Below are 26,345 nucleotides of genomic sequence, written 5' to 3' on the forward strand. Positions count from 1 at the left end.
TACCAAACATTCAGAGAAGAGCTCACACCAATACTACTCAAACTATTTCAGAGCATAGAAAAGGAAGGAAAACTCACAAATTCATTCTATGAAGCCAGCATAACCCCGATACCAAAGCCAGGCAAAGACCCCACAGAAAAAGAAAATTACAGACCAATATCTCTCATGAGTATAGATGCAAAAATTCTCAACAAAATTCTAACCAAAAGAATTCAACATCCTATCAAACAAATAATACACCACGACCAAGTGGGATTCATACCAGGTATGCTAGGATGGTTCAAATTAGAAAATCAATCAACATAATCCACCACACAAATAGAACAAAAGAAAAGAATCAGACGATCATCTCAGTTGACGCAGAGAAGGCATTTGATAAAGTCCAACCCCCATTCCTGATAAAAGGTCAATAAAATAGGAATAGAAAGGAAATTTATGAAAATAATAAAGGGTATCTATATAAAACCAACAGAAAACATCATTTTCAATAGAGAGAGGCTGAAAGCATTCCTCTTGAGAATGGGAACAAGACAAGGATGCCCTTTATCCTCACTCATATTTAACATTGTGCTGGAAATCCTAGCTAGAGCAATAAGGAAAAACAAGAAATAAAGGGCATCGAAACAGGTAAGGAAGAAGTAAATTTGTTCCTATTCTCAGAAGATATGATACTATACATACAGTACCCCAAAGATTCCCCAAGAAAACTACTGGAACTAATAGGAAGATTCAGCAGAGCAGCAGGATACAGGATCAACGTACAAAAATCAGTTGGATTCCTATACACCAACAAAGAGAACTTCAAAAAGGAAATCAGGAAAACAATACCGTTTATAAACAAAAACAAAAACCAAACCTGCTGTCATTGAGTCAACTCTGACTTATAGCAACCCGATGGGACAGAGCAAAACTACCCCACAGGGTTTCCAAGGAGTGGCTGGTGGATTTGAACTGCTCACCTTTTTGTTAGCAGCCTGAGCTCTTAACCACTGTGCCACCAAGGCTCCACAACCATTTATAACAGCCCCTGAAAAGATAAAATACTTAGGAATAAATCTAACCAGGACGTAAAAGACCTATACAAAGAAAACTACAAAACACTATTGCAAGAAACCGAAAGAGACCTACATAAATGGAAAAATGTATCATGCTCATGGACGGAAAGACTTAACTTTTTGAAAATGCCAATTCTACCCAAAGAAATCTACAGATATAATACAATCCTGATCCAAATACCAACAGCATTCTTTAACGAGATGGAAACACTAATCACCAACTTTATATGGAAAGAAAGACGCCCCAGATAAGCAAAGTATTATTGGAGAAAAAGAACAAAGTAGGAGGCCTCACACTACCTGATCTCAGAACCTTCTATACAGCCACGGTAGTCAAAACAGCCTGGTACTGGTACAACAACAGACAACATAGACTAATGGAACAGAATCAAGAAAAGAGATGTAAATTCATCCACCTATGGTCAGCTGATCTTTGACAAAAGCCCAAAGTCCATTAAATGGGGAAAAGAAGGTCTTTTTAACAAAAGGTGCTGGCAAACTGGATGTCCATCTGCAAAAAAATGAAACAGAACACGTACCTTACATCAGACACAAAAACTAACTGAAAATGGATCAAAACCTAAATATAAAACCTAAAACAATAAAGATCATGGAAAAAAAAATAAGGGCAATGCTAAGGGCCCTACTACACAGCACAAATAGAATACAAACCATAACTAACAATGCACAAACATCAGAAGATAAACTAGATAACTGGGAGCTCCTAAAAATTAAACACTTATGCTCATCAAAAGACTTCACTGAAAGAGTAAAAAGAGAACCTATAGACTGGGGAAAAAAGTTTGGCTACGACATATCCAATCAGGGTCTAATCTCTAAAATCTCTAGAATACCTCAACACCTCAATAACAAAAAGACAAATAAGCCAGTTAAAAAATGGGCAAAGGATATGAACAGACACTTCACCAAAGAAGATATTCAGGCGGGTAACAGACACATGAGGAAATCCTTGTGATCATTAGCCATTAGAGAAATGCAAATTAAAACTACAATAAGACACCGTCTCACCCCAACATTACTGACAAGAATCAAAAAAACAGAAAATATACTAGGGAGGCCAGCAAAAAAAAAAAAAAAATTCAGAAAATAACAAATATCGGAGAGGTTGCAGGGAGATTGGAACTCTTATGCACTGCTAGTGGGAATGCAAAATGGTACAACCAGTACGGAAAACAATATGGTGCCTTCTTAAAAAGCTAGAAATAGAAATACCATACAATTCAGCCATCCCACTCCTAGGAATATATCCTAGAGAAATAAAAGCCATCACACGAATAGACATATGCACACCCATGTTCATTGTAGCATTATTCACAATAGCAAAAAGAAACAACCTAAGTGCCTATCAACAGATGAATGAACAAATTATGATACATATACACAACGGAATACTACACAACAATAAAGAACAATGGTGCATCTGTGAAACATCTCACAACATGGATGAATCTGGAGGGCATTATGCTAAATGAAATAAGTCAATCACAAAAGGACAAATATTGTATGAAACTACTACTATAAAAACCCAAGAAATGGTTTACACACAGAAAAAAACATTATTTGATGGTTACGAGTGATGGGAGGGTTAGGGAGGGGAAATCACTAACTAGATAGTAGACAACTTAACTTAGTTGAAGGGGAAAGACAACACACAATATAGGGAAAGGCAGCATAACTTAACCAAAGCAAAGTAATAGAAGCTTCCTAGACACAGCCAAACACCTTGAGGGGCTGAGTTATTGGGGCTGAGGGCTGGGAACCATGGTCTCAGGGAACATGTTGGCCAGTTGTCATAACATAGCTCATAAAGAAAATGTTCTGCATCCTACTTTGGTGAGCAGCGTCTGGGGTCTTAAAAGCTTGCGAGCGGCCATGTAAGATACGTCCACTGATCCCATCACATGTGGAGCAAAGGAGAATGAAGAAAACCAAAGACACAAGGAAAATATTAGCCCAAAGGACTAAGGAACCACATGAGCCACAGCCTCCACCAGCCTGTGCCCAGAAGAACTAGATGGTGCCAGGCTACCACCATGACCGCTTTGATAGGGATCACAGTAGAGGGTCCTAGACAGAGCGGGAGAAAAAGGTAGAACAAAATTCAAATTCACAAAAAAAGTGCTTGGTCTGACAGAGACTGGAGGAACCCCCGAGACTATGGCCTCTGGACACCCTGCTAACTCAGAACTGAAGCCACTCCCAAAGTCCACCTTCCAGCCAAAGATTAAGACAGACCTATAACACAATAGCATATGTAAGGAACATGCTTCTTAGTTCAATCAAGTATATGAGATCAAACGGGCAACACCTGCCCAAAAGCAAAGACAAGAAGGCAGGAAGAAAAGAAAAACTGGACGAGTGGACACGGGGAACCTGAGGTGTAAAGGGAAATGGGGAGAGTGCTGACACATTGTGGGGATTGCAACCAATGTCACAAAACAATCTGTGTATAAATTTTTGAATGAAAAACTAATTTGCCCTGTAAACTTTCACCTAAAACACAATAAAATTTAACAATCAGTTGACCATGGATCTGTGGGTTTATTTCTGGACTCTCAATTCTATTCCAGTGGTCTGTGTGTCTATTGCTATACGAGTATCATGCAAATGTTTTGGTTACTTTAGTTATCTGTGTAATATGTTTTAAAATCAGGAAGTGTGAGTCCTACTTTGTTCTTCTCTTTCAACATTGCTTTAGCTATTTGGGACCTCTTGCCATTCCATATAAACTTGAGGTTGTTGGGATTTTGGTGAGGATCATGTTCACTCTAAAGGTCACTTTGGGTAGTATTGATATCTTAACAGTGTTAAGTCTTCCAATCCATGAATGAGGAGTATCTTTCCATTTATTTAAGTCTTCTTTAATCTTCTTCAGCAGTGTTTTATAATTTTCATTATATCCCTGGTTAAATTTATTCCTAGGTATTTTATTCTCTTAGATGCTATTGTAAATGGAATCATTTCCCTTTCAGATTTCTCAGCTGATTCCCAGCTGATTTTTGTTTGTTGACCTTGTACCCTACAACTTTGCTAAATTTCTCTACTAGCTCTAGAGGTTTTCTTGCAGACTCTTTGGGATTTTCTGTATATAGGATCATGTCATTTGCAAACAGAGATAATTTCACTTCTTCTTTACCAATCTGGATACCTTTTCTTTTTCTTGTCTTATTGCTCTGGCTAGGTGTTCACCCCCTGTATAAGACACCACTCAGAAGGAATCAGTAGGAGCCGTGGTGGCACAGTGGTTAAGAGCTTGGCTGCTAACCAAAAGATCAGCAGTTTGAATCCACCAACTGCTCCTTGGAAACCCTATGGGGGAGTTGTACTCTGCCATATAGGGTCACTATGAGTCAGAATTGACTCGAAGGCTACAGGTTTGGTTTGGTTTTTCTACTCCAGTATGACCCTGTTAAGTAAACTGAAAATATCTTCAAAGAAAGACTATTTCCCAACAAGGTCACATTCACAGGTACGGGGGTTAGGATTTCAACACATCTTTGTGGGGGACACAATTCAATCTATAATAATATCCTACTATCATACTCCATAAAACACTTATAGGATGGAAAATGGGAAGTGATGACGGTGTGCCACCAAAGAGCTTCCATGGAAAAACACAAATACTACCAAGTCCAGCAGCAGTGTTGACCATGGATGGGGGACAATATTGAACATTGAATTTTGTTTGCTCCAAAGCAAATACTCTCCTGGTTGGGTAGACAGTTGAGACTGTTAGTGCAAAGGCCCCAGCTCATATGATGATGCAAGACCTAGACAGGCCCTGAGGGCATTCAGCGCTGGGTGGCCTGTAAGAATCACCCCTCTTCCTAAATTGCCTCCACAGTGTGAGACTGAGGAGTTACTTTGGCACTAGGGTGAATGTGGCTCTTTGTGCTTAAAATTTACATGTAGTACACAGATGAAAAGTCCTGCACTGAGTGTCCTGAAGTTATGGGTTCTCTCTGTGAGTATCCACCCATTTCCTCTGGGTTTCCATAATTCAGAACTAGGCTCTGTCATCTTTTGGATGTCCGTAACTTCCACAAATTTCCCACCACCTTCATGAATCTGATTCTATGTCATGTTTCTGTTTGTCTTCTACCCGTAGGTTTGGCCGTAAACTATGTCTCTTAATTACAATCCTCATAAACGCTGCATCTGGTATTCTCATGGCCATCTCACCCACCTACACATGGATGCTCACTTTTCGCCTGATCCAAGGACTGGTCAGCAAGGGAGGTTGGCTAATCAGCTACATCCTGAGTAAGCATGCTTGTGTTTGCAGCTGGGAGAGCAAAGGGACTTGGCTGCCAAAATATAGCCAGGGTAGCGGGTAGCTGCTCGGAAACATGGACCCAGCTTCAAGACAATGTTGGTATTTTTTTTCTGTATCAAAAGTATTTCTAAAATCTTTTCAATCAACTCATTCTGCATTCTTCCTATTAAGAAGAGAAAACAATGAAGACATAAATGAGGGCAAACATCATGCTACCAGATTCTTATATAACTCTCTTGGAATTTCTGTTTTCTGTACCCTAAATTATTACACAGAGAGAAAGTCAAGCTTACCAGTCTTCTTCATAAAGAAGATTCAGTAATAAGAGCTATGGTAGATTTATAAAGGGCTTCATTACTTTGCATAAAACCACTCTACTAAACCACAATTATCCTCAACGTACATACAAGAAAGCCAAGAATACAAGTACAGTAGTCAATCTACTCAGTAAACCATTTGTAGGACCAGGAATATTTGAATCCTAACAGCATAGTATCTTTTAGAGCAGTATTAACAGAAATTACCATCATCATCATTGTCATTAGTTGCCATCAAGTTGGCTCTGGCTCACGGCAATCTTATGTTCAACAGAATCAAACATTACCCAGTCCTGTACCATCTTCATGATCGTGGTATGTTTGAGTCCATTGTTCATGATGACTGAAAACCATCATTACATCTTAGGAATTAACCTCCTCCTTACTTTCTCCTCAGCTACATTCATATAGCATTCACACAAAGGGAAATGAACACTTAGAAATTACCTAGAAAAATATATATAAAGCTCTCATTATGCATGAAAGAACTAGAACGTGTGTGAGTACAATTTTACCTGGCCAAGTTACTTGTGGGAATTCTGTGAAACGAAGAGAAGACAGTGCTTAATACAATTCCTGCCACAGTAGGCAGAGGCGTATCTACAGAAAGTAGCACCTATGGCAAGCACTGAAATTGTGCCCCTGCAGGCCCATAGCAAGGGTAACAAGTGCCCAGGTTCAATCTCTAAGTTGCATGTCACCCCCCATTTCAAGATGCATAGACGTTGATCGCGGCAATGTGGCAGCAGGAACACCTTCTGCTCTCTAGTCCGGCTGCCTCAGTCAGGCACCTTTCATATTTGTGGTACTTCAGAATGTCATTCTGTACCTCGTCTGATGCTCACTTGGATGTGTACCCAGGTACAAATCCCCCTTCTGCACCCCCATTGCTACACCTCTGTGTCTACCATGCTTGAGGAAGGATGTTGGGCCATACAGTGTTAATAGGAACTGCTCAATGGCGCCCCCCTTCAGGTAGTACCCAGGGCATTGTCATACCTGCCATACTTTAGATACGCCTCTGATAGGCACACAGGAAGTGTTTGGTCAATGAAGGAATTAATGGTTTCTAGAACACATAATGTATAGAATTTAATTGTGTAAATTTAAATTTTAGCAAAAGTTAATTTCAGCATCCTGTCATTAATTTCTTCCCCAGTCCCTCTGAAGTGTCCTTCATGTACATCTTGCTACACTACCTCTTTCTACTCTACCTCCCTCAAACGCCATCTGTGACCCCAACCACTCTGAAAGACAAGTGTCTCTGTTTATTGAACACTTACATAATTCTGTTTAACTTTGTTTTGAAATACTTTAGGATAATTCACAGTCATTTATAGAAATATTTTTAGGGTGCATTTCTATTTGGCTTGTTGAAGTCTTTAACAAGTTTGCCAGATATTTAAGCCAAAAACTCTGTGGTTTGTGGAATATCTGAAATTTTGATCTGAGTATGTTTTTATTATCAAACGACTATCCCCTAATTCCATGTATCATGGACCTCATTTAGCTGTCCTGATGTAGTTATGGGATGGGATAAAGCTTATTATGCCATGTGCAGTGATGTGCTAGTAGACTGCTCTTGGAAAATCAAAAAGCCCTGATTTATAGTGTTTTCCAACTTCCATAATGTAAATACTCCCACCATGGCTGCTTCAAGATACCAATGGATTTAACAACCAGCTTGTAAAATTCCTGAAAATTGAAAAATAAGTTCTTGCAAGCCACAACTAGCTGGCTTCATCACATGGCTAGGTTTCTAGGTTTCTAAACCATTTAAGCAAATTAACAGAATTGCAAGGAAAATGTTTAACCGATGTAAGAGAACAGGTTATATTCAGGTGCTCATTTACATAGAAATCACCTACAGCCTAAATTCAAGTTTTGATTCATTCATTCAGGTCTTGAATTACCACTGCTGTATTACTCAAGGTCAAAATCTTGTGTGTGTATCTGAAATGCAACTGAATTTGCCCTTTAAATTATTCTATAATTCAAGTGTTTTTGCTTATCTCGGCAAGCCTTTTATCCCACCTACTGTGAGATCCGTAAGCTTTTACATTAATTAATACAATAGCAATAACAACAATAAAATAGGCCTCAAAGAACATTTTAAAATTTCCAGAGAACAATATAAAAAATTCTAGAATTTGGACTCGTTTTTTGAGGTTGGTGTTCTAGTTTCCCCATACTTACACAGCCAACTGACTGTTTTACTGACTTGCTTTGACCCTTTAAATGTTCTCTGAAGTTACAGAATTTGTCGGGCTGAGCTACCGGAGAACAGTGGGGATTTGTTACCAAGTCTGCTTCACTGTTGGGCTCCTGGTGCTTGCTGGGGTGGCGTACCTGCTTCCTCGCTGGAGATGGCTGCAGTTCACAGTTACTCTGCCCAACTTCTGCTTCTTGCTCTATTACTGGTAAGTTCGTTTGAACAAAAAGGAGATACATCTAAATGTCTTATTTTGCTAAAAAGGCCATCTTCCCAAGTGCATGCCATCCTTCCAAGTTCTAAGCTTTCCTTCACTCAACCTGTCTCTCTCTCTAGAAATCAAATGTTTTTTCACTTTGGGCTTAAATTTTTTATAACCTGGATCTTTCATCTCCACTCTACTTTGTATTTAAATTTGCTGCTAGCAGCTCTGATACAATTTAGACTGCAGATACTTTGAAGAGATGGTCAATATTACTGTTACTATTCTATCCCTCCTTAAAAGAATCTTCAGGGTAGAGAAGGCAGAGCATGGCCCTTATGTCACCACCTCCCCATACCCATTGTCAAGGCAGACATCACCAATCAATCACAGTAGCCTTCATCCCAGATAAGATCAACATGATGCTCCCAACAAACAAGACCAATCAATCAGAGTAACCGCAGTCAGTGAAATATATTTGTCATTCCCGACCAAGGCAAACACATGGAAGACAGCAGTCACTGTTAGAAACCCTTAATGTGAGGTTACCTGAAATAAAGCCAAGTGGGTTAAATGAATGATTTCTTTTAGAAGGATCGGCATAAAGCTGGTTCCTACGAGGCAGAGGTTAAAGATGTCCCAGATGTCCAGCTTCTCCAAACTGCTGTACCACTCCATCATCTCTAACAGCAGCTACTCCCCTCCGTCCTCATCCTCCCGTCTTTGGGTTCTGTAATTCACTGCAATGTCTCACAGAACTCACAAACTGTACTTACACTTATGGGGTTTATTAGGGACGTAACACGTTACAATTCAGGATCAGGACCAACTTGAAAGTAACAGGAACAACTCAGGATACAGTTCTTCTTCTCAGCCTGCTGCTGCTGGGCCCAGATCGCCTTGCTCTGTGGGCCGGAAAGCCCCACCTCAGCTGTCTCATGCCAGTCTCTGGTTCTTGTCACTCGTGCCGCTGCTACTCTTGCCGCGCATCTCACATGGTCTCTCTGTCTTCAGTGTTACAGCCCCTTCTGCTCTCTCTCTCCATGTCTCTCCCGAAAACCTCTGTCCAGGAGGCTGGTTATATAGCAAGCTCCTTATCAGTTACAAGGTGTGCCCCCCACCCCGCCCCCAGCAAGACCATGAACTAACCAATTCCCTACAAGGGTTTGATGCACCTTATTTGCATAGTTCCACCCCCCACAAAGGTCCCATGCACCTTTTTCGCATTAGAAAAACTGTCCAATCCCCTTGGTGGGCCACAGGCACCTTATCTGCATACTCTCACCCAATCATTTTGTAGGCGTTACAAGACCATGGTTATCAAAACCAAAAAACCCATTGCCGTCAAGTTGATTCCAAGTAGAACTGCCCCCATAGGGTTTCCAAGGCTGTATCTTTATGGAAGCAGACTGCCACATCTTTCTCCGAAAGAGTGGCTGGTAGGCTCAAACTGCTGACCTTTTGGTTAGCAGCCCAGTGCTTAACCACTGTGCCACCAGGGCTCCTTAGACCATGGCTAGAAGGACCATACTAAAGCAATTCACTACACCACAAGGGTGCTGGACTATCAGACCAAATCTCTCTCTCAGGCAACACACCCACATATTCAGTTCCTTCTGGACACATCCACTATTCTCCCCATCATTGTCTTCCCTAGGAATGAAACATCTCAGCCTGCCCAGGAAGCCTGTTCCTCCTCCAAAAGCCAGTACAACACTGAGAGTAATCTTACCTCCTTCTTTTTCCTCCTCTCCCTATATCTGATTTTACCTCCTTTATGTCTCTGAATCTTTTTTCCCCTCTATTTCCGTTGCTGTGGTTGTTGGTTGTTGTTAAGTTGGCTCCGACTCATAGTGACCTGATGTACAACAGAAAGAAATGTTGCCCAGTCCTGTGCCATCTTCACGATCATTGATACATTTGAGTCCCTTATTCCAGCTATTATGTCAATCCACCTCATTAGAAAAACATTATTTCTTGCTTGGATTACTGCCATAGACTCCCAACTGGTCTCCACCCTTCATTCCAAAAACCCAGCTCCACCATGTCACTCTCTACTTGAAAGTCTTTTGATGGGTTTTTCCCTCAGAAAAAAGATGATGCTTTAGCATGACAAAAAAAGGCCCATCTGTTATCCAAGCTCTGATGACCTCCAAAGCACTTCCTCTTGCCACTCTCACTAAACTCAAAGTGAATTTACTTACCATCCTACAAATGCTCCTTGGTGGAGTTTGCATTTTTGAAAGATTGCTGAAGATGCAGAGTGGAAAAAGGGTGTTATGGGAAAAGAATGGAGGCAGGGAGATCGGTCAGAAAACTACTGCAATGATCCTTGCAGGTGATGAGAAGGGCTGAATTAAGACAAAAGTTGTGGGTATGAAGAAGACATTATAAACAACTTTAATAGGTGGCAGAGACAGAGCTTGGCGATAGACTGTGAAGGTTCAGAGAATGGAGGTGTCTACTGGAATGGCACCCAGAGTTTAGTCCTGTGTGTATGTATGTGGTGGAGGTGTCATACAGAGAAATAAGGAACAGAGAAGGAGGAGCAGGTTTGGAAGGAAAGGAGGTGGGTTTCGCTTTGGATATGCTGAATTTGGGGTTCTGGAAGGACATCCACATGCAGATATCCAGAAGCAGTTAAATTTAAGGATCTGGAATTCAAGTAAAATTCAGGCATGTCTTTGTCGTAGCTATGGGAGTGGGTGAGATAACTCAGAGCAAATAGAGTTGGGAAAAGAAGGGGATATGGTCTGAACCCTAGAAAACAATTTTTGAGAGCTAAGCACAGGAAGAGGAGCTGGGACCAAAGAAGACTGAAATGGAACCATCAGACAGAAAGGAGGAGTTCTAGAAGAGGAGGGTGCTATGGAAGTCACAGGATGGGGACTTAGCTTGAGCACCACTCCCCTAAGGAGCCTTCCTTGGTTGGCCTGCCGCAATGTCCTAGGCTTGGGGACATTGCACATGTATCTCTGAAACCCTCATGTATCATTGTGTGCTGTAATCAACCAACCACTTGACATTGCATTACTTGATGTCTGCCCTCTAGACTGTGAGCTCTCAAGGCCAGGTAGCCTTAGGGGGCCATCTAGTCCAGCTTCCTGCCCAGGACCCAGATATCCATTAATAAAGCCCTAATAAATGATTTTTCACACTTTACTTGAACCTTACTATGGATAAATCTTTCTTTATCATAAAGCAAGCCAGTTCACTGTAGAACCCAAAGCTCTTATTAAAGAGATTTTCTATTGAACCAGAATTTAAGTTCCTGTGATTTTATCCAGTGTCCCCAGTTTTGTACTTGGAACTTCAAAAATTTAGTTTAATTTATAATTGACCCTCATTATTCACGGATTTTGTATTTGTGAATTCACCTACTCACGAGAATTCATGTGTAACTCCAAAATCAATACTCATAGCACTTTCAGGGCAATTTGTGGATCTGAGCAGAGTGGCAAAAACTTGAGTCACCTGATGTATATGTTCCCAGCTGAGATTCTACAAGGCAACGATCTGCCTTCTTGTTTCAGCTCTCATACTGTAAATAAGTGTTCTTTTTGTGGTCTATTTAGTGCCATGTTGTTTACATTTTTGTGCTTTTAGTTGGTGATTTCACTGTTTAAAATGGCCCCCAAGCATAATTCAGAAAGTGCTGTCTAGTGTTCCTAAGCCCAAGAAGGCTGTGATATGCCTTCTACAGAAAATACGTGTGTTAGAAAAGCTTCATTCAAGCCTGAACTCTAGTGCTGCTGGCCGTGAGTTCGATACTGTTGTTGTTGAGTTGACTATAACTCACGGTGATCCCATGTATGCGGAGTAGAACTGTGCTCCATAGGGATTTCAAGGCTGCAATCTTTCAGAAATGGATTGCCAGAACTTTCTTCTGTGGTAGTTTTGAACAGCCTCTAGGTGGTTTTGAACCACCAACCTTTCAGCTAGTAGTCAAGCACTTAACCGTTTGTACCACCCAGGGACACCTTAGTTCAGTGCTAATGAATCACTAATATGTATTAAATTAGTGTCTTTAAATAGAAACAGTTTAAACAGTCCAGTCCCTGAGAAGAACATCATGCTTGGTAAAGTAGAAGGTCAGCAAAAAAGAGGAAGACTGTCAACGAGGTGGATTGACACAGTGGCTGCAACAATGGGCTCCAACATAACAACGGTTGTGATGGTGGTGCAGGACTGGGCAGTGTTCTGTTCTGTTGTACATAGCGTCACTATGAGTCAGAACTGACTCGACAGAACCTAACAACAACAACAAACAGAAACAGGGTTATGTATTCATTGGCTGAGAAAACACTGTGCCTCAGAAGCTTGCAGGAACCTAACTCCGTCTTTCCCCGAGGAGCAATGATTCAGGATTCGCTAATTTGGTGTTTTCAGTGACTTTCTAGAACATACTGACTGCCAAGTATCAAAAATTGACTGCATGTTCCACCCGACAGTTCTTTAACTATCTGGATATGGCCTCTGAGTCCATGATGACTTTCCACCTCTAGTCTGAGTGTTTCTAGTTCCTACCTCCTCTGACTAGTGTCACAGTCCTTCACCTCCTTGGCCATCTGGTTCAGGAGACAGTCAGCTGAGCTGACTCCACACTTCCCAAACTTTGGCAGCCTGATCAGAACACTGGGCCCCAGGAGTGATCTAGAAAAATCCCACACAGTGTCACGAAGGGGGGCCTCTGCTGTGTGCTGTAACTTAACTGTTCTCAGTATACCAGGCCTTTGCTCCCGAGAGCGAGTCTTGCCAGAGGAGCTGCCCTGACTCCCCTCTCCACTGCACTCCCCCAAAAACACCCACCCCAGTCCTTTTGATCCCTGCCTCTCAGAACACCATTTCTCTCCAGTGGATGATCCCAACTGGGGCCTTCTTAACTGTACACCACAACTACCCTAAGTGCTGTCCTGTCATCTCCTTCCTGCCAGACCCTCCTCCTCCAACCCACCCTGACCCTGCTGCTGAGAGTCTTCTCCAGACTCAGACTCCAATGGGCACGTTCCTGCCCAAGGACTTCCCGACGGTCCCCTGTCCTGAAGAATCAAGCCCAAACCATGCAGTCTGGCTTTGAAGTTCTCCCACCCTCTGATTTCCAACTCTCATCACATGCTTCGGGAAATCAGCTTTCAGCACAAAACAATTCTACCTGCTCCCACCCCACGCAATGATTTGCACATTCCCACCCCATTCCTGGAAATCCTTGTGGCGTAGTGGTTAAGTGCTACAGCTACTAACCGAAAGGTCGGCAGTTTGAATCCACCAGGTGCTCCTTGGAAGCCTTACGGGGCAGTTCTACCCTGTCCTGTAGGGTCGCTATGAGTCAGAATCGACTCAACAGCAATGGGTTTCTTACCCCATTCCTGCTCCTCAGTCAGTCCTCGACCCTTGACAAAGCCTGCGGCCCACTCTAGCGGTCCTGCCTCTCCCCTGTGGCACAGAGGAGGAACTCAGCAGCACCCCAGTGGTCCTGCCTCCCCGCACCCGTGGCACAGAAGGGTTCTCAGCAGCACCCTCCTTGGTAGCTTGCTCCTGTGGTTTCGCTGGAACCTCTGAGGAGGCACCAGGACTTCCTGGACAGGGTGGACCACCAGTCAACATTTGAAGGAGGAAAGAACCACGTATTTCCCACACAATCCTTGCTTCCGTTGTAGCTCCCACTAAACCTCACTGTGTGAGAGCCCCCACAGAAATCTGATCCTGACTATCATAGGGGTGCTCAGTCAGACTCCCCCCTGCACTCAACAGCAGTGACAACACTTACCCTGTACCACAGGTGCCTCCCCGAGTCTCCAAGGTGGCTGATCTCCCAGAACAAAAATGCCAAGGCCATGAAGATCATCAAGCACATCGCGAAGAAAAACAGAAAATCTCTGCCGGCCTCTCTTCAGGTGAGCCAGCCGCTTAAGCACCACAGCAGGAGACAGTGGGAAGGGAGGGGCTGGGAAACGGAGGGCACCAGCCAGAAGGGCCCCTCCCCTCCCATATCTGCCTACCTGTAGTAAAATGAACAGACTATTTCATCTACTGAGATTTGAGGTTCCCTGGTAGACTGCTTCAAACAGGCAGAAAACATAAAACTAAAAGGGAACCAAAAATCAAATGAGGCGTGACTATTTCATGCAACTCAACGTTGACCTGCCCTTGCCCCACCCTCAGTATGCCAGCATCTGGTTTGCATGCTCATCCGGCATACTCCAGAAAGGCTCCACAGAGGGCAGATTCCAAGATGAGTTAAGACGTAGTTCTCCAAACGCAAAGAATTTCTTAGAATTTTAAATGGATCAGAATTGTCCCAAAACGTTTTAAATAATTCCCTGCCTTATTCAGTGTTGTTGTTGTTGTTAGATGACATCCAGTCGGTTCCGACTCATAGCAACCCTACGCACAACAGAATGAAGTAATGCCCGGTCTGCGTCATCCTCACAATCATTGCTATGCTTGAGCCCATTGTTGCAGCCTCTGTGTCAGTCCATCTCGCTGAGGATCTCCCTCTTTTTCGCTGACCTCCTACTTTAAGAAACATGATGTCCTTCTCCAGGGACTGGTCCCTCCTGATAACATGTCCAAAACACGTGAGACTCATCCTTGCTTCTAAGGAGCATCAGTCTAATGTCTGTCCCCATCTTCACCTGGCCATCTTCCCTCTGTGTCTGTGTCCTCTCCTTATAAGGATACCAGTTATTGGATTTGGGACCCACCTTAAATCCAAAATGATCTCACCTCAAGATCCTTAACTGATTACATCTGCAGAGACCATATTTCCAAATAAGGTCACATTCTGAGGTTCCAGGTAGACATGAGTTTTGGGGGACACTATTCGACCCACTACATCTGTGCATAGAATTACTGGGGATCTTGTGAAAATGCAGATTCTGATTCAGTAAATCTGGGTTGGGACCCGAGATCTTTATTTCAAAGAAGCTCCAGGTGATGCTGATGCTGCTGGGCTTAGTATCAAGGCCCCTTAACAGAGCTTCCTACCTGATGGGTCACAAATAGGTCCAGGTGTGTGAAGATGCTGATTCCCTCAGCCGGACGGCAGCTGGCTGGGCCTCGATCTTACCCCACTGTGCTTTACAAATAGTATCGCTATATATGTGCCATAATTACCTAAATTCTCTGTATCTCAGTCGCCTCTGCTATAAAACCAGGTGAAAAAAAATAGAGGATCATTATAAAGATTAAGTGAGATGGTGTGTGTGAAGCACTCAGCGTAGTAGGGGCACATTATAAGCATTCCATAAATGTAAGGTGTTGTTGTTGTTCCACGTATGACCCAGGGACACCACCATTAAACATACAAAGCTGTTATTGTTTCTATTCTTTAGAGCCTTAGACCTGATGAGGAAGTTGGAAAGAAGCTGAATCCTTCATTTCTTGACTTGGTCAGAACCCCTCAGATAAGGAAGCACACTTTGATCTTGATGTACAACTGGTAAGGAACGTTTTTCGTTTTAAGATCCCCCCACATTCTTTTAACGCCAGTCATCCTCATTAAGGAGAGAGAACAACAGCACCTTCAGAACACAGCCTAATCCCAGGATTAATATTGATGGTGGACATCAATGTGTGGCTCATTTATAGCAGGTTTTCCCAATACCGTTTTTCTCAGGCAAATGTTGAAATCCATTTACAGTCCCTAAGCACAGATCAGTTCGTTCTCAACCTTGGCTTCCCATTAGACTCACCTGGGGACTTTTAAAACTACCGAGGCCAGAGCCCCACCTCCTGAGATACTGAGGGAATTGATCTGGGGTAGGGCCCAGGAACCAGTATTTTAAAATATATTTCTAATATATAGCCAAATTGAGAACTAGTGGCCTTGATTCATTGAAAATGAGTATAGATCTCTTCTTATTGTACAGGGCTGACAAGAAAAAAGACATCGACCTGGAGGGGAAAAAAATCAATTTATGAACAAGAACAATCCACTGTTACCACAATCCAGTAACTTGAACTTCACTATGTCTGCTGTCTGCAGTCGCTCTCAATATTGGGAGTTGCTTGCTGTGGGTTGTGCGTTTCATGGAGGCTCGCTTCCTTTCAGTGCACACTGGTTGCCACACCAGACAAATGAAGGCCTATAACCACTGACTAAACCAAAGCTCATCAGGAATTAATTTAACAACCTCCACAAAGTTGCTTGTAAAATACAATGGTGACATTCAGCCCCATTATCCTCCTTTCCTTCTCTGAATAATCATGACTCTTGCTCATTAGCCTCATATTGTGCATTGCAGATAATGAACATTTTTTTAGTCAACAAAACTAGAAACAGCATCAAAATGTTGTTTGCATCAGGTCAGAAGACAAACCACCAAGAAGGTGGTTGTGCCCATTTGATCTTCTGCCTTCCTAAAATTTGATATAACTGGTAAATCTTCTTGATTCCAACTCCATTAGAAGACCACAAAGAGAAGTAATTAAGCAACCACTAATAGCTTGATATAGTTTTACTAAATAAATCACTCTGACCATTGAGACATTTCTTCTTGGCTTTCAATTAGGCCTCGGAATGCCATCCTAATTTCTTCCCCTTTCCTGGTTCTTGGGTCACAACCAGCCACCACAGTGGATCAGATGCATAAGAACAATGGAATGGAGGGAATAGTAATTAGAAGATCACAAAGAAAGGTGGCCTCCCATCACTTCCCACTTTTCCAGAAGTCTCTCCCTTTTGGTTACTTGCTTTTGGTGCTTAGCTTGACCTGGGCTCTCCTCTTTGCTCAGGTTCACGAGCTCTGTTCTCTACCAGGGCCTGATCATGCACATGGGCCTTGCAGGGAGCAACATCTACCTGGACTTCTTCTACTCGGCCCTGGTTGAATTCCCAGCTGCTTTCATCATCATTCTCACCATCGATCGCATTGGCCGCCGGTATCCTTGGGCTGGGTCGAATATGGTGGCAGGGGCAGCCTGTCTGGCCTCAGTTTTTATCCCTGACGGTAAGTTTCAGAGCAAGCTGGGGTCCTCCAAGGCCCTGAGAAAAGGGAGTGTCAGGACCCTTTGATAGGATGAGCATGTAATTTATCATCCAAATCAATTTGGAAAGAAAAAGAATAATATCTGGAATCATCCTCGGTAAACCTATGTGGCCACCCTGCCTTTAAGAATAATTGCACCCAATTGTTTCCTGGTGTAAAATAAAAGAAAGGCTATGAAGAATTATGCTTCAGGCCACGGCGCTGGCCTAAGATAGAGAGCATGGGCTTTGGGGTAGAGCAGGGCCCAGGATCACAGTCTTACACTAATATGTCCAGATAGCATTTAGGCAAATCCCTTGACCTCTCTGCATCATCCTGTAGATTAAATGAGACAACTTAAGGAAATGCAATCAATAAACAATTACTTAGTTCCTTTCTTTTTAAAATGCTTTCTCAATGAAGAGGAACAAAATCCTATATAACAGGATCCCATTAGCAATATGGGGCTTGGTTTGAATCCCTTGGTTGCTGGCAATTATTTAAAATATGCCCATATTTTGCTGTTTCTTTTGGGTGATCTCTACAAACTAAAGCTGGCCCACGTTGGAAACAGGTTGTTTCCGAATTCTGTTGTTATTAACTGCTGTGGTCTACAGCTAAGAGAGACAATTGTGTCTAACATTAAAACAAAGAGAGAGAGAGAATTTGCTGACATTGTCTTGAATCTACAGAAGAACAAATTGTGCTCTCCTACCCCACTCTGAAATATGGAATTTCTCCTTACAAAGCCCATCTGGAGTACTCTTTGAAGAAGAAGCATTGTGCACATTATGGATAAGTGGTGTGGTTTGTTTTTTTTCCCCCTTCAGACCTACGCTGGCTAAAAATTACAGTTGCGTGCCTGGGCAGAATGGGGATTACAATGGCCTACGAAATGGTTTGCCTGGTCAACACAGAATTGTACCCCACATTCATTAGGTGAGTACATTTTACTCAGCACAGAGAGAGTGGGTGGAGTGTCCACTTCTTGGCTGGTACTACCACAGGTGCAGGGTAAGGCTACAGTACTTTTTAACACACAGTGTAAGAGAAGATGAGAACATTTAAAGACAGAAGCCAAGTCAAACAGTTCACCTCCCACACTTGTAGGCTGGGATAAAATTCAGAAACGGTGTGGTGAGAGCAGCAGATATTGAATTCCAAGACAGAGACTACCAAGCAGTTACAGGAGAGAACGCTCCAGAACAGCACAAACAGACCCCTAGAAATGGCGCAGGGGAAACAGGTGATGAAAATACAAAGTAAAAATTACTCCCCTCTCCCATTAAAAAATTTAAGTTACAAGTACATCAGAATATGAACGGATTTATGTACCATATATAGAAGTGAGGATGGCGAGACTTCGACTTGCTGACTTTGGACATGTCATCAGGAAAGACCAATCACTAGGAAAGAACATCATGATTGGTAAAGTAGAGGGTTGGTTAAAATGAGGGAACCCCTCCATGAGATGGATGGACACAATAGCCCCAACAATGGGGTCACACATGTCAATGATCATAAAGATGTACAGGACCAGGCAACGTTTCGTTCTGTTATACATAAGGTCACCACGAGTTGGAGCAGACTCGACAGCAACCGGCAGCACCATTTTTGTGCGTTACAAATAATGTGAACACCTTTTTTCAGGTCGCAGACATTTTAATGATTTGGGAGCCTATTTTTTGGGGGTGGGGTGGGAGTTTTCTATGTACTCTGATAAGCTAAACAGTTAATAAGCTTCCTGCATTTTAGGAACCTTGGGGTTCTTGTCTGCTCCTCAATGTGTGACATCGGTGGCATCCTCACGCCGTTCCTGGTGTACCGGCTCACCGATGTCTGGCACGAACTCCCACTGGTGGTTTTTGGTAAGACATTCTCATCAATGTGGTTAAGTGAAAATCTGTTTTTCTAGGGACCTCCATTTTTCTACCTAAAAATAAGAGTCATGCAGGTAAATACTAACACTCAAGTATGGGAACCCACTGGACTCATGAAGTGCAAAGTTCAAGAGAAAGTGAGCTGGCAGGATGTTGCCATGAAGCAGGCCCCTGGTTCTCTCCCCACTGGTTCCCACCCCTCCTTGGCTCTCTTTGTCAAAGGGCTGACTCTTTCCACCACCTCCATGCTCAGATACGGAAAATTACTTCATTACTTCAAAGAATGGCAGTTGGAATGAGAACACAAACCAAAATTAAGAAAAGGCATGAGCATAATGGAGCACTGTGTGGGTGTTGGGGTCTCCTTCCTCAAAATCCTTGGCAGTTAGATTTACGGGACTTTGGCATTGCATTCCTTTCTAACACGGTCAGCGGAGTCAAGGACAGGTCAGACTGTACACTGCCGACCCCCTACCTTCCCCCACCAGTGGGAGGAGGATGCAAGGTCACAGGGTCAAGTCCAATTATCAGCAGTTAGCACACAGAGACACGTGCTGAGCATAGTATGTATAGATTGAGAGAATTCCTGGGCCTTCCATTCACCCAAGGTCCACTGGCTTTGCCCACAGTGATAGACTATGAGACAGATCTTCTCCCTTCCATGTGTCCCACAGACGTTTGTGACTTGAATGCTGTTTCCAGATTCACACACACAACACCCACCTTCTCGTGTTAACCCAAATGCCTCTAAGTACACTCAGTTCAGTCTCCTTCAAGACCCACATTAAGCCCCTTCGCATTTAAATATGTTACACCTTTTTCCCATGGGCATACAACACTCAGGAGCCCCGGTGGCTCAACAGTTAAGCACTTGGCTGTTAACTGAAAGGTTAGCAGTTCAAACTCATCTAGCAGCTCCATGAGAGAAAGACCTGGTGATCCGCTCCCATAAAGATTACAGCCAAGAAAATCCCATGGGGCAGTTCTACTCTGTCAAATGGGATCACTGATTCGGAATCGACTCGACGGCACAATATCGACAACCCACAACACTCACTTAATTGAAAGGAGGGAAGAAAAAGACCCCCCAGATGAACACCAGGGAGCACCCTGATTGTTTTCTCCTGATACTGCTCAGTGCCACATGAGTGTACCTCTGCTCACTCCTTTTCTTTCCCATCCTCTCCAGGGATTTATGAGGGAAAAGATCTTCCACTGCTATAGATCTGCCCGCAAAAGTTCCAGACTGTTGATAGAACTCACCCTTGAAACAGACCCAGTGAATTCCTCCACATTCCACCTTACTTATAACAAGATGGCCAAGGTTGATAGAACACAAGTTATTTATCCTGAGATCGCTGTGGTCTGGCTGCGGAGTGGCTGGCCCTGCTTAAGGGACATACGTACCCCAGATTTCTTCTTCTTCTCATTATTGGCTGGGAACCTGTCACCCCTTTCCATCTTGAGGAGATGCCTATGTACCCTCTAGACTCCTTCCTTACAGGAAGAAGTTGGACATGCCTCAATCTCAGCTTCTCCCCTGGCAGGACAGTGAGTGTTCATTGGGCCAGTGGGTATTCCTGGGTAGCAAATGGATGCTTCTGTTTCTCTAGGGACTGCTTAACAAAGCAATGAGAAGTCCAGTCCCAGAGGAACTGTTTTGACCCTTCTTCAAGCCCCACCTCCCCCTAGGAAAAGGTGAAGGATTATACTTGCATTTCAACATGTAAAATTAAAGACAAGCCCCAACTTTATCTTTGCCAGTAGTTTCATCTTCTTCCCTCACCAGCCTTTAATCTGAGAGGTCAGCAGAAAGCAAAACTAACCATTTTGCATTTTAACTTCTTTCCCTTTCTCTTCCTCACAATAACCAGAAACCAAACCAGCTGCTTTTGAGTCCAACTCATGGTCCCTTCATGTGTTGCACAGTAGAACTGCTCTATAGGGTTTTCAAACCTTTCAGGAGCAGATTACCAGGCCTTTCTTCCGAGGCACCTCTAGGCAGGTTCAAACTGCCAGCCTTTTGATTAGTAGTTGAGCACGCAACCATTTCCAGACACTAATGGTGTGCTAATTGTGATCTTAGCCACAAAACACTGTGGTTGTTGTTAGGTATCGTCGAGTTGGTTCCAACTCATAGCAACCCTATGTACAACAGAACAAAACACTGCCTGGTACTGCGCCATCCTCACAATCGTTGCTATGCTCGAGCCCATTGTTGCAGCCACTGTGTCAATCCATCTCATTGAGGGTCTTCCTTTTTTGCCAACCCTCTACTTTACCAAGCATGATGTCCTTCTCCAGGAACTGATCCCTCCTAATAACATGTCCAAAGTATGTGAGATGAAGTCTCACTGTCCTTGCTTCTAAAGACCTTTCTGGTTGTACTTCTTCCAAGGCAGATTTGTTCGTTCTTCTGGCAGTCCATGGTATATTCAATATTCTTCGCCAACACCATAATTCAAATGAATCAAGTCTTCTTCAATCTTCTTATTTATTGTCCAGCTTTTGAATGCTTATGAGGTGATTCAAAATACCATGGCTTGGGTCAGGTGCACGTTAGTCCTCAAAGTGACACCTTCACTTTTCAACACTTAAAGAGATCTTTTGCAGGAGATTTGCCCAGTGCAATGCATCTTTTGATTTCTTGACTGTTGCTTCCATGGGTGTTGATTGTGGATCCAGGTAAAATGAAATCCTTGACAACTTTAACATTTTCTCTATTTATCATGATGTTGCTTATGGGTCTAGTTGTGAGGATTTTTTGTTTTCTTCATGTTGAGGTATAATCCATACTGAAGGCTATAGTCTTTGATATTCATCAGTAAGAAGCCTGAAAAATCACTAAAAATCCTGAAAAATCAACCAGTTGGAAAGTCCTTGTTAAAAGAACACTGGAAACATTGATAAGGAATATCCTGGCTAACTAGGCCTTTCTTTGCAAATGTAAAATGCCAGTGATGATAATTTGATGAATCTATTGTATTCTTCATGATTGCAACATCTTAATAAATAAAGAAAACATTGACGTTGCCAAGGATTTCATTTTACTAGGATCCACAACCAACAGCCATGGGAGCAGTGGTCAGGAAATCAAAGGACTTGTTGCATTGCACAAATCTGCTACAAAAGAACCCTTTAAAGTGTTGAAAAGCAAAGACATCACTTTGAGGACTAAGGTGCACCAGACCCAAGCCATGGTATTTTCAATGCCCTCATATGCATGCGAAATCTGGACCATGAATAAGGAAGACCAAAGAATTGACGCCTTTGAATTATGGTGTTGGCAAAGAATACTAAACATACCATGGACTGCCAGAAGAACGAACAAAACTGTTTTGGAAGAAGTACACCAGAATGTTCTTTCAAAGCGAGGATGGTGAGACTTCATCTCACATACCTTGGACATGTTATCAAGAGGGACTAGTCCCTGGAGAAGGACATCATGCTTGGTAAAGCAGAGTATCAATGAAAAAGAGGAAGACCCTCAACAACGTGGATTGACACAATGGCTGTGACAATGGGCTCAAACATAGCAATGACTGTGAGGATGGTGAAGGACTGGGCAGTGTTTCATTCTGTTGTACATAAGTCACTATGAGTTGGAACCAACACGACGGCACCTAACAACAACGAATCTGATAGACCGGGAAGAAGTATTTAATTAAGTATATTATTTGGATTTAAAAAATGACCGCCAGAATTGAGTGAAAACAGATTCAGATAAAAATGTTTGCTTTGGAACTGAGAGTAAGGGTGAGGGGGCCGGGGCAAGAGACTATCATTTTTCATCACAAATCCTTTGACCTCTTCATGTTGCTTTGATTAAATAAATAAATGCATAAAATAAGCCTATCGTAGGTATGGTTAGGGTACCATTGTTTAATTTTAATTTAAAACTGTGTCGGAAAGTTTATCAGGTGCCTTCATGTGATGGGAAGAGGGCAGTGAAGCTCACTAATATGGCAGCGCAGCGCCACAGAACCGGAGATGGGGTTCAAAGCAAGACTGACCATCTTCTGCGGGCTAATTGACTTGGGAAAGTGGCTTATCCACTGTGAGTCTCAGCTGGCTCATCTATAGAATGAGAATTATAATACCTAACTCAGAGTTTGGGTAGAGAGTGAGCCATTGCACATAAGACGCTTAGCATAGCTCCCAATATACTACAAAAAAAAAAAACCTTATTGCTATTCAGTCAATTCCAACTCACAATGACTCTATAGGACAGAGTAGAACTTCCCCATAGGGTTTGCAAGGCTGTAATCTTTACAGAAGCAGACTGCCACATCTTTCTCCCACAGAACAGCTGGTGGGTTCAAACCGCAGACCTTTCTGTTAGCAGCCGAGCGCTCAATCACTGCACCACCAGGGCTCCTTCAATACACTACAAGTCCTTGATAAATAGTAGTAAAATGTTTGGTCTCAAGTCCTGGGATCAAGATACATAAACTTCTATATGTATGTCTTGCTTAGGTCACAGGGCAGTTAACGTCAAACTCTTTAAATTCCCAAGGCCATCCATTCTTAAGCTCAAGTTCTTTCCAGATCTGAGTGAGGTTTACCAAGAATCCTGCCTCCTGTCAGGGTTAGCAGGGACAGGCGGCCGCCCCTTGGTTTCCCATGTGTTTTCTTGCAGCCCATTCCCATCACCAGTCTTGGAGTGTGGAAAGCACTCACAAGCCAGGGATGGGCTGGGTCCAGCATTCTACTAAAACCCCAACACTAGTGACTAACCCATAGCCCACTTCCTACATTCTATTATAGAAATACATATAGAAATATAATTTTTAAAATCTAAAACTTTAATGGGAATTTAAACAAACAAAAGTATTAGAGGTTCAGTATCTACCCCCAGCACATGCAAAAGGTTACAGAGGAAGACAAAGAAAAGAAAAGGAACAAGAAGAACTTATCAAACTCCTGACTTTGAACTGAAAAGCCTGGCTATCCTTTTTAATCATGCTGTGCAGTAATACATGATTCATTGCTTTTACTTGCTAGTAAAGATCCAAGCTTCTGACTTATTTTCATTACTAAGTGCTTTATGTTAGCAGGGTTATGTCCTTCCTTTTTTTAACATTTGATTTTTTCAGAGTTATTTTCTAACTCCAAAGTATCTTAATATGGTGAAGATGTCCTGTAGCCTAGAATAACCTTGGCTCAAAATGTTAAGTATTACATTTCCATAAAAGGAATTGTAACCCAGTGGAGTTTGGAGTCAGTGTAATATTTACGATGGAAAATGGGGCAGTCAGAGATGGTAAAGGAATCTGTAAATAAGTATAAGAAAATACAAAAACAGAAATAAGGGGAGATCTAATTACACTACCTACGTTTTTCAGTTCTTAATGTGATTTGCGTATGTTTGGCTTTTTCAGCTGTGGTTGGCTTGATCGCTGGAGGGTTGGTGTTGCTGCTGCCAGAGACCAAAGGGAAGCCTTTACCTGAGACAACAGAGGAAGCTGAAAACATGCAAAGGTAGGGAGTCGAAATTCTTAAATGAAAAATTCAGAAAGTGTTTTGGGACAACTTGGTGGCCAGTTGGAAAAAAGACTAGGCTGAATCCATATCTCATACCATACATTGAGAAAAATTCACATATATCAAAGACTTAAAAATGCAAAAAGAAAAAAAAGAAACAGTGAAATAATGAAGAAACTATAAGAGAATTATTTTATACTTTCATAGTGGGGAAGGTCTTTCTAAATAGGACACAAAATCCAGAACTCATAGAAGAAAGACTAATAAATTTGCCTTCATAAAAATAAAAATTTCTGCATTAAAAAACTAATATAAGCTAAAAAAAAAAAACTTGGAAAAAATACCACTCTACGAAAAGCTAATGTCCCCAATATATAAAGAGCTCTAACAAATCCATAAGAGCAACTACCCAATAGAAAAATGGACAAAGGAACTTCAACAGAGAATTCAGTGAAAACGAAATAAAAACATCTCTTACATATATGAAAATATACTCAGCCTCATTCATAATAAGAAAAGTACAAATCAGCACCATTAATATCCACTTTTTCTTGGATTGTAGAAGGCTAAATTACTTGGTAACATTGTGTTAGGAAGAATGTGGGAAAATAGGCCCATACGTCTTTGGGGAAACCCTGGTGGTGTAGTGGTTAAGAGCTACAGCTGATAACCAAAAGGTTGGCAGTTTGAATCCACCAGGCACTTCTTGGAAACCCTATGGGGCAGTTCTACCCTGTCCTATAGGGTTGCTATGAGTCACAATCAACTCAAAGGCAAAGGGCTTGGTTTTTTTTTTTTTTTGGTTATACATCACCGGTAGGAACACAAGTTGGAAACCTCTCTGAAGGACAATTTGACAACAGCTACCAAAATTACAAACGCACATATCCATCTACCTGGCAATTCCACGTTTCCAGGAATTTGTATGTGCAAAATGATATATAGAGATAATTATTCATTGAATCATTTTTAATATAACAAAAGATTGGAAATAACTCAAATGTCATTAATTATGAGACCACTTAAATAAATTATGGTAGGCCATTCAATAAAATACTGTGTAAAAAACCAAAACCAAACCTGTTGCTGTTGAGTTGATTCCGACTCATGGTGACCCTAAAGGATAGCGTAGAAGGGTTTCCAAGGAGTGGCTGGTGGATTTGAACTGCCGACCTTTTTGGTTAACAGCTGGGCTCTTAACTACCACACTACGAGGGCTCCAAAATACTATGTAGCCATTAAAAAGAAGGATATCATGCTTGGTTAAGTAGAGGGTCAGCGAAAAAGAGCAAGACCCTCAAGGAGATGGATTGACACAGTGGCTGCGATAATGGGCTTAAGCGTAACATCGATCATGAGGATGGCGCAGGATTGGGCAGCGTTTGTTCGGTTGTACATAGGGTCGCTATGAGTCGGAACCAACTTGATGGCACCAAACAACAACAGGGCAGGAGTTGCTGGCAACAACAGCCATTAAAAAGAATGAGGCAGCTTTACAAACACTGATAAGGAAATTATCCCAGATACATTGCTAATGAGAAAAAAAAGCAAATTATAGAAAAGTATATATTGTATCATTTGTATAGAAAAGAAGGGGGAAGTACATATACATATTTCCTTGTATCTCTGGGAGAATATGCAAAAAACAAAGCCTAACATTGGTTGTCTGTGGAAATAGGTGGCTATGGGATATAGGAGGGAGACTTTTCAATGCATACCTTTTTGTCTTCCTGAATTTTGAGCCATGTGAACCTATTCAAAAAGTAAACTTTAAAAAAATCTAAATAACAGAGGAAATTTGGCTGCTAACCAAAAGGTTGGCAGTTTGAATCCACCAGCTGCTTCCTGGAAACCCTATGGGTCAGTTCTACTCTTCCTATAGGGTCGCTATGAGTTGGAATTGACTCAATGGCAATGGTTTTGGGTTTT

The 26,345-nt window shown here is 42.2% G+C and overlaps 1 protein-coding gene across 1 annotated transcript in view; it reads left to right on the forward strand.

Annotated features, from left to right (window-relative positions):
* The window catches only part of SLC22A2 (solute carrier family 22 member 2), a 43,396-nt gene that overhangs the window by 12,560 nt on the left and 4,491 nt on the right, over positions 1-26,345 (forward strand). The window contains exons 3-10 of the mRNA XM_012554971.2: positions 5,185-5,339; positions 7,921-8,089; positions 13,863-13,977; positions 15,418-15,524; positions 16,820-17,034; positions 17,883-17,991; positions 18,808-18,920; positions 24,314-24,413. Coding sequence (XP_012410425.2) covers positions 5,185-5,339; positions 7,921-8,089; positions 13,863-13,977; positions 15,418-15,524; positions 16,820-17,034; positions 17,883-17,991; positions 18,808-18,920; positions 24,314-24,413 — 1,083 coding nt within the window. The remainder of the gene's footprint in view (positions 1-5,184; positions 5,340-7,920; positions 8,090-13,862; positions 13,978-15,417; positions 15,525-16,819; positions 17,035-17,882; positions 17,992-18,807; positions 18,921-24,313; positions 24,414-26,345) is intronic.

The sequence above is a fragment of the Trichechus manatus genome, unplaced genomic scaffold (assembly GCF_000243295.1).
Source record: "Trichechus manatus latirostris isolate Lorelei unplaced genomic scaffold, TriManLat1.0 scaffold00002, whole genome shotgun sequence".
Classification (NCBI taxonomy): domain Eukaryota; kingdom Metazoa; phylum Chordata; class Mammalia; order Sirenia; family Trichechidae; genus Trichechus; species Trichechus manatus.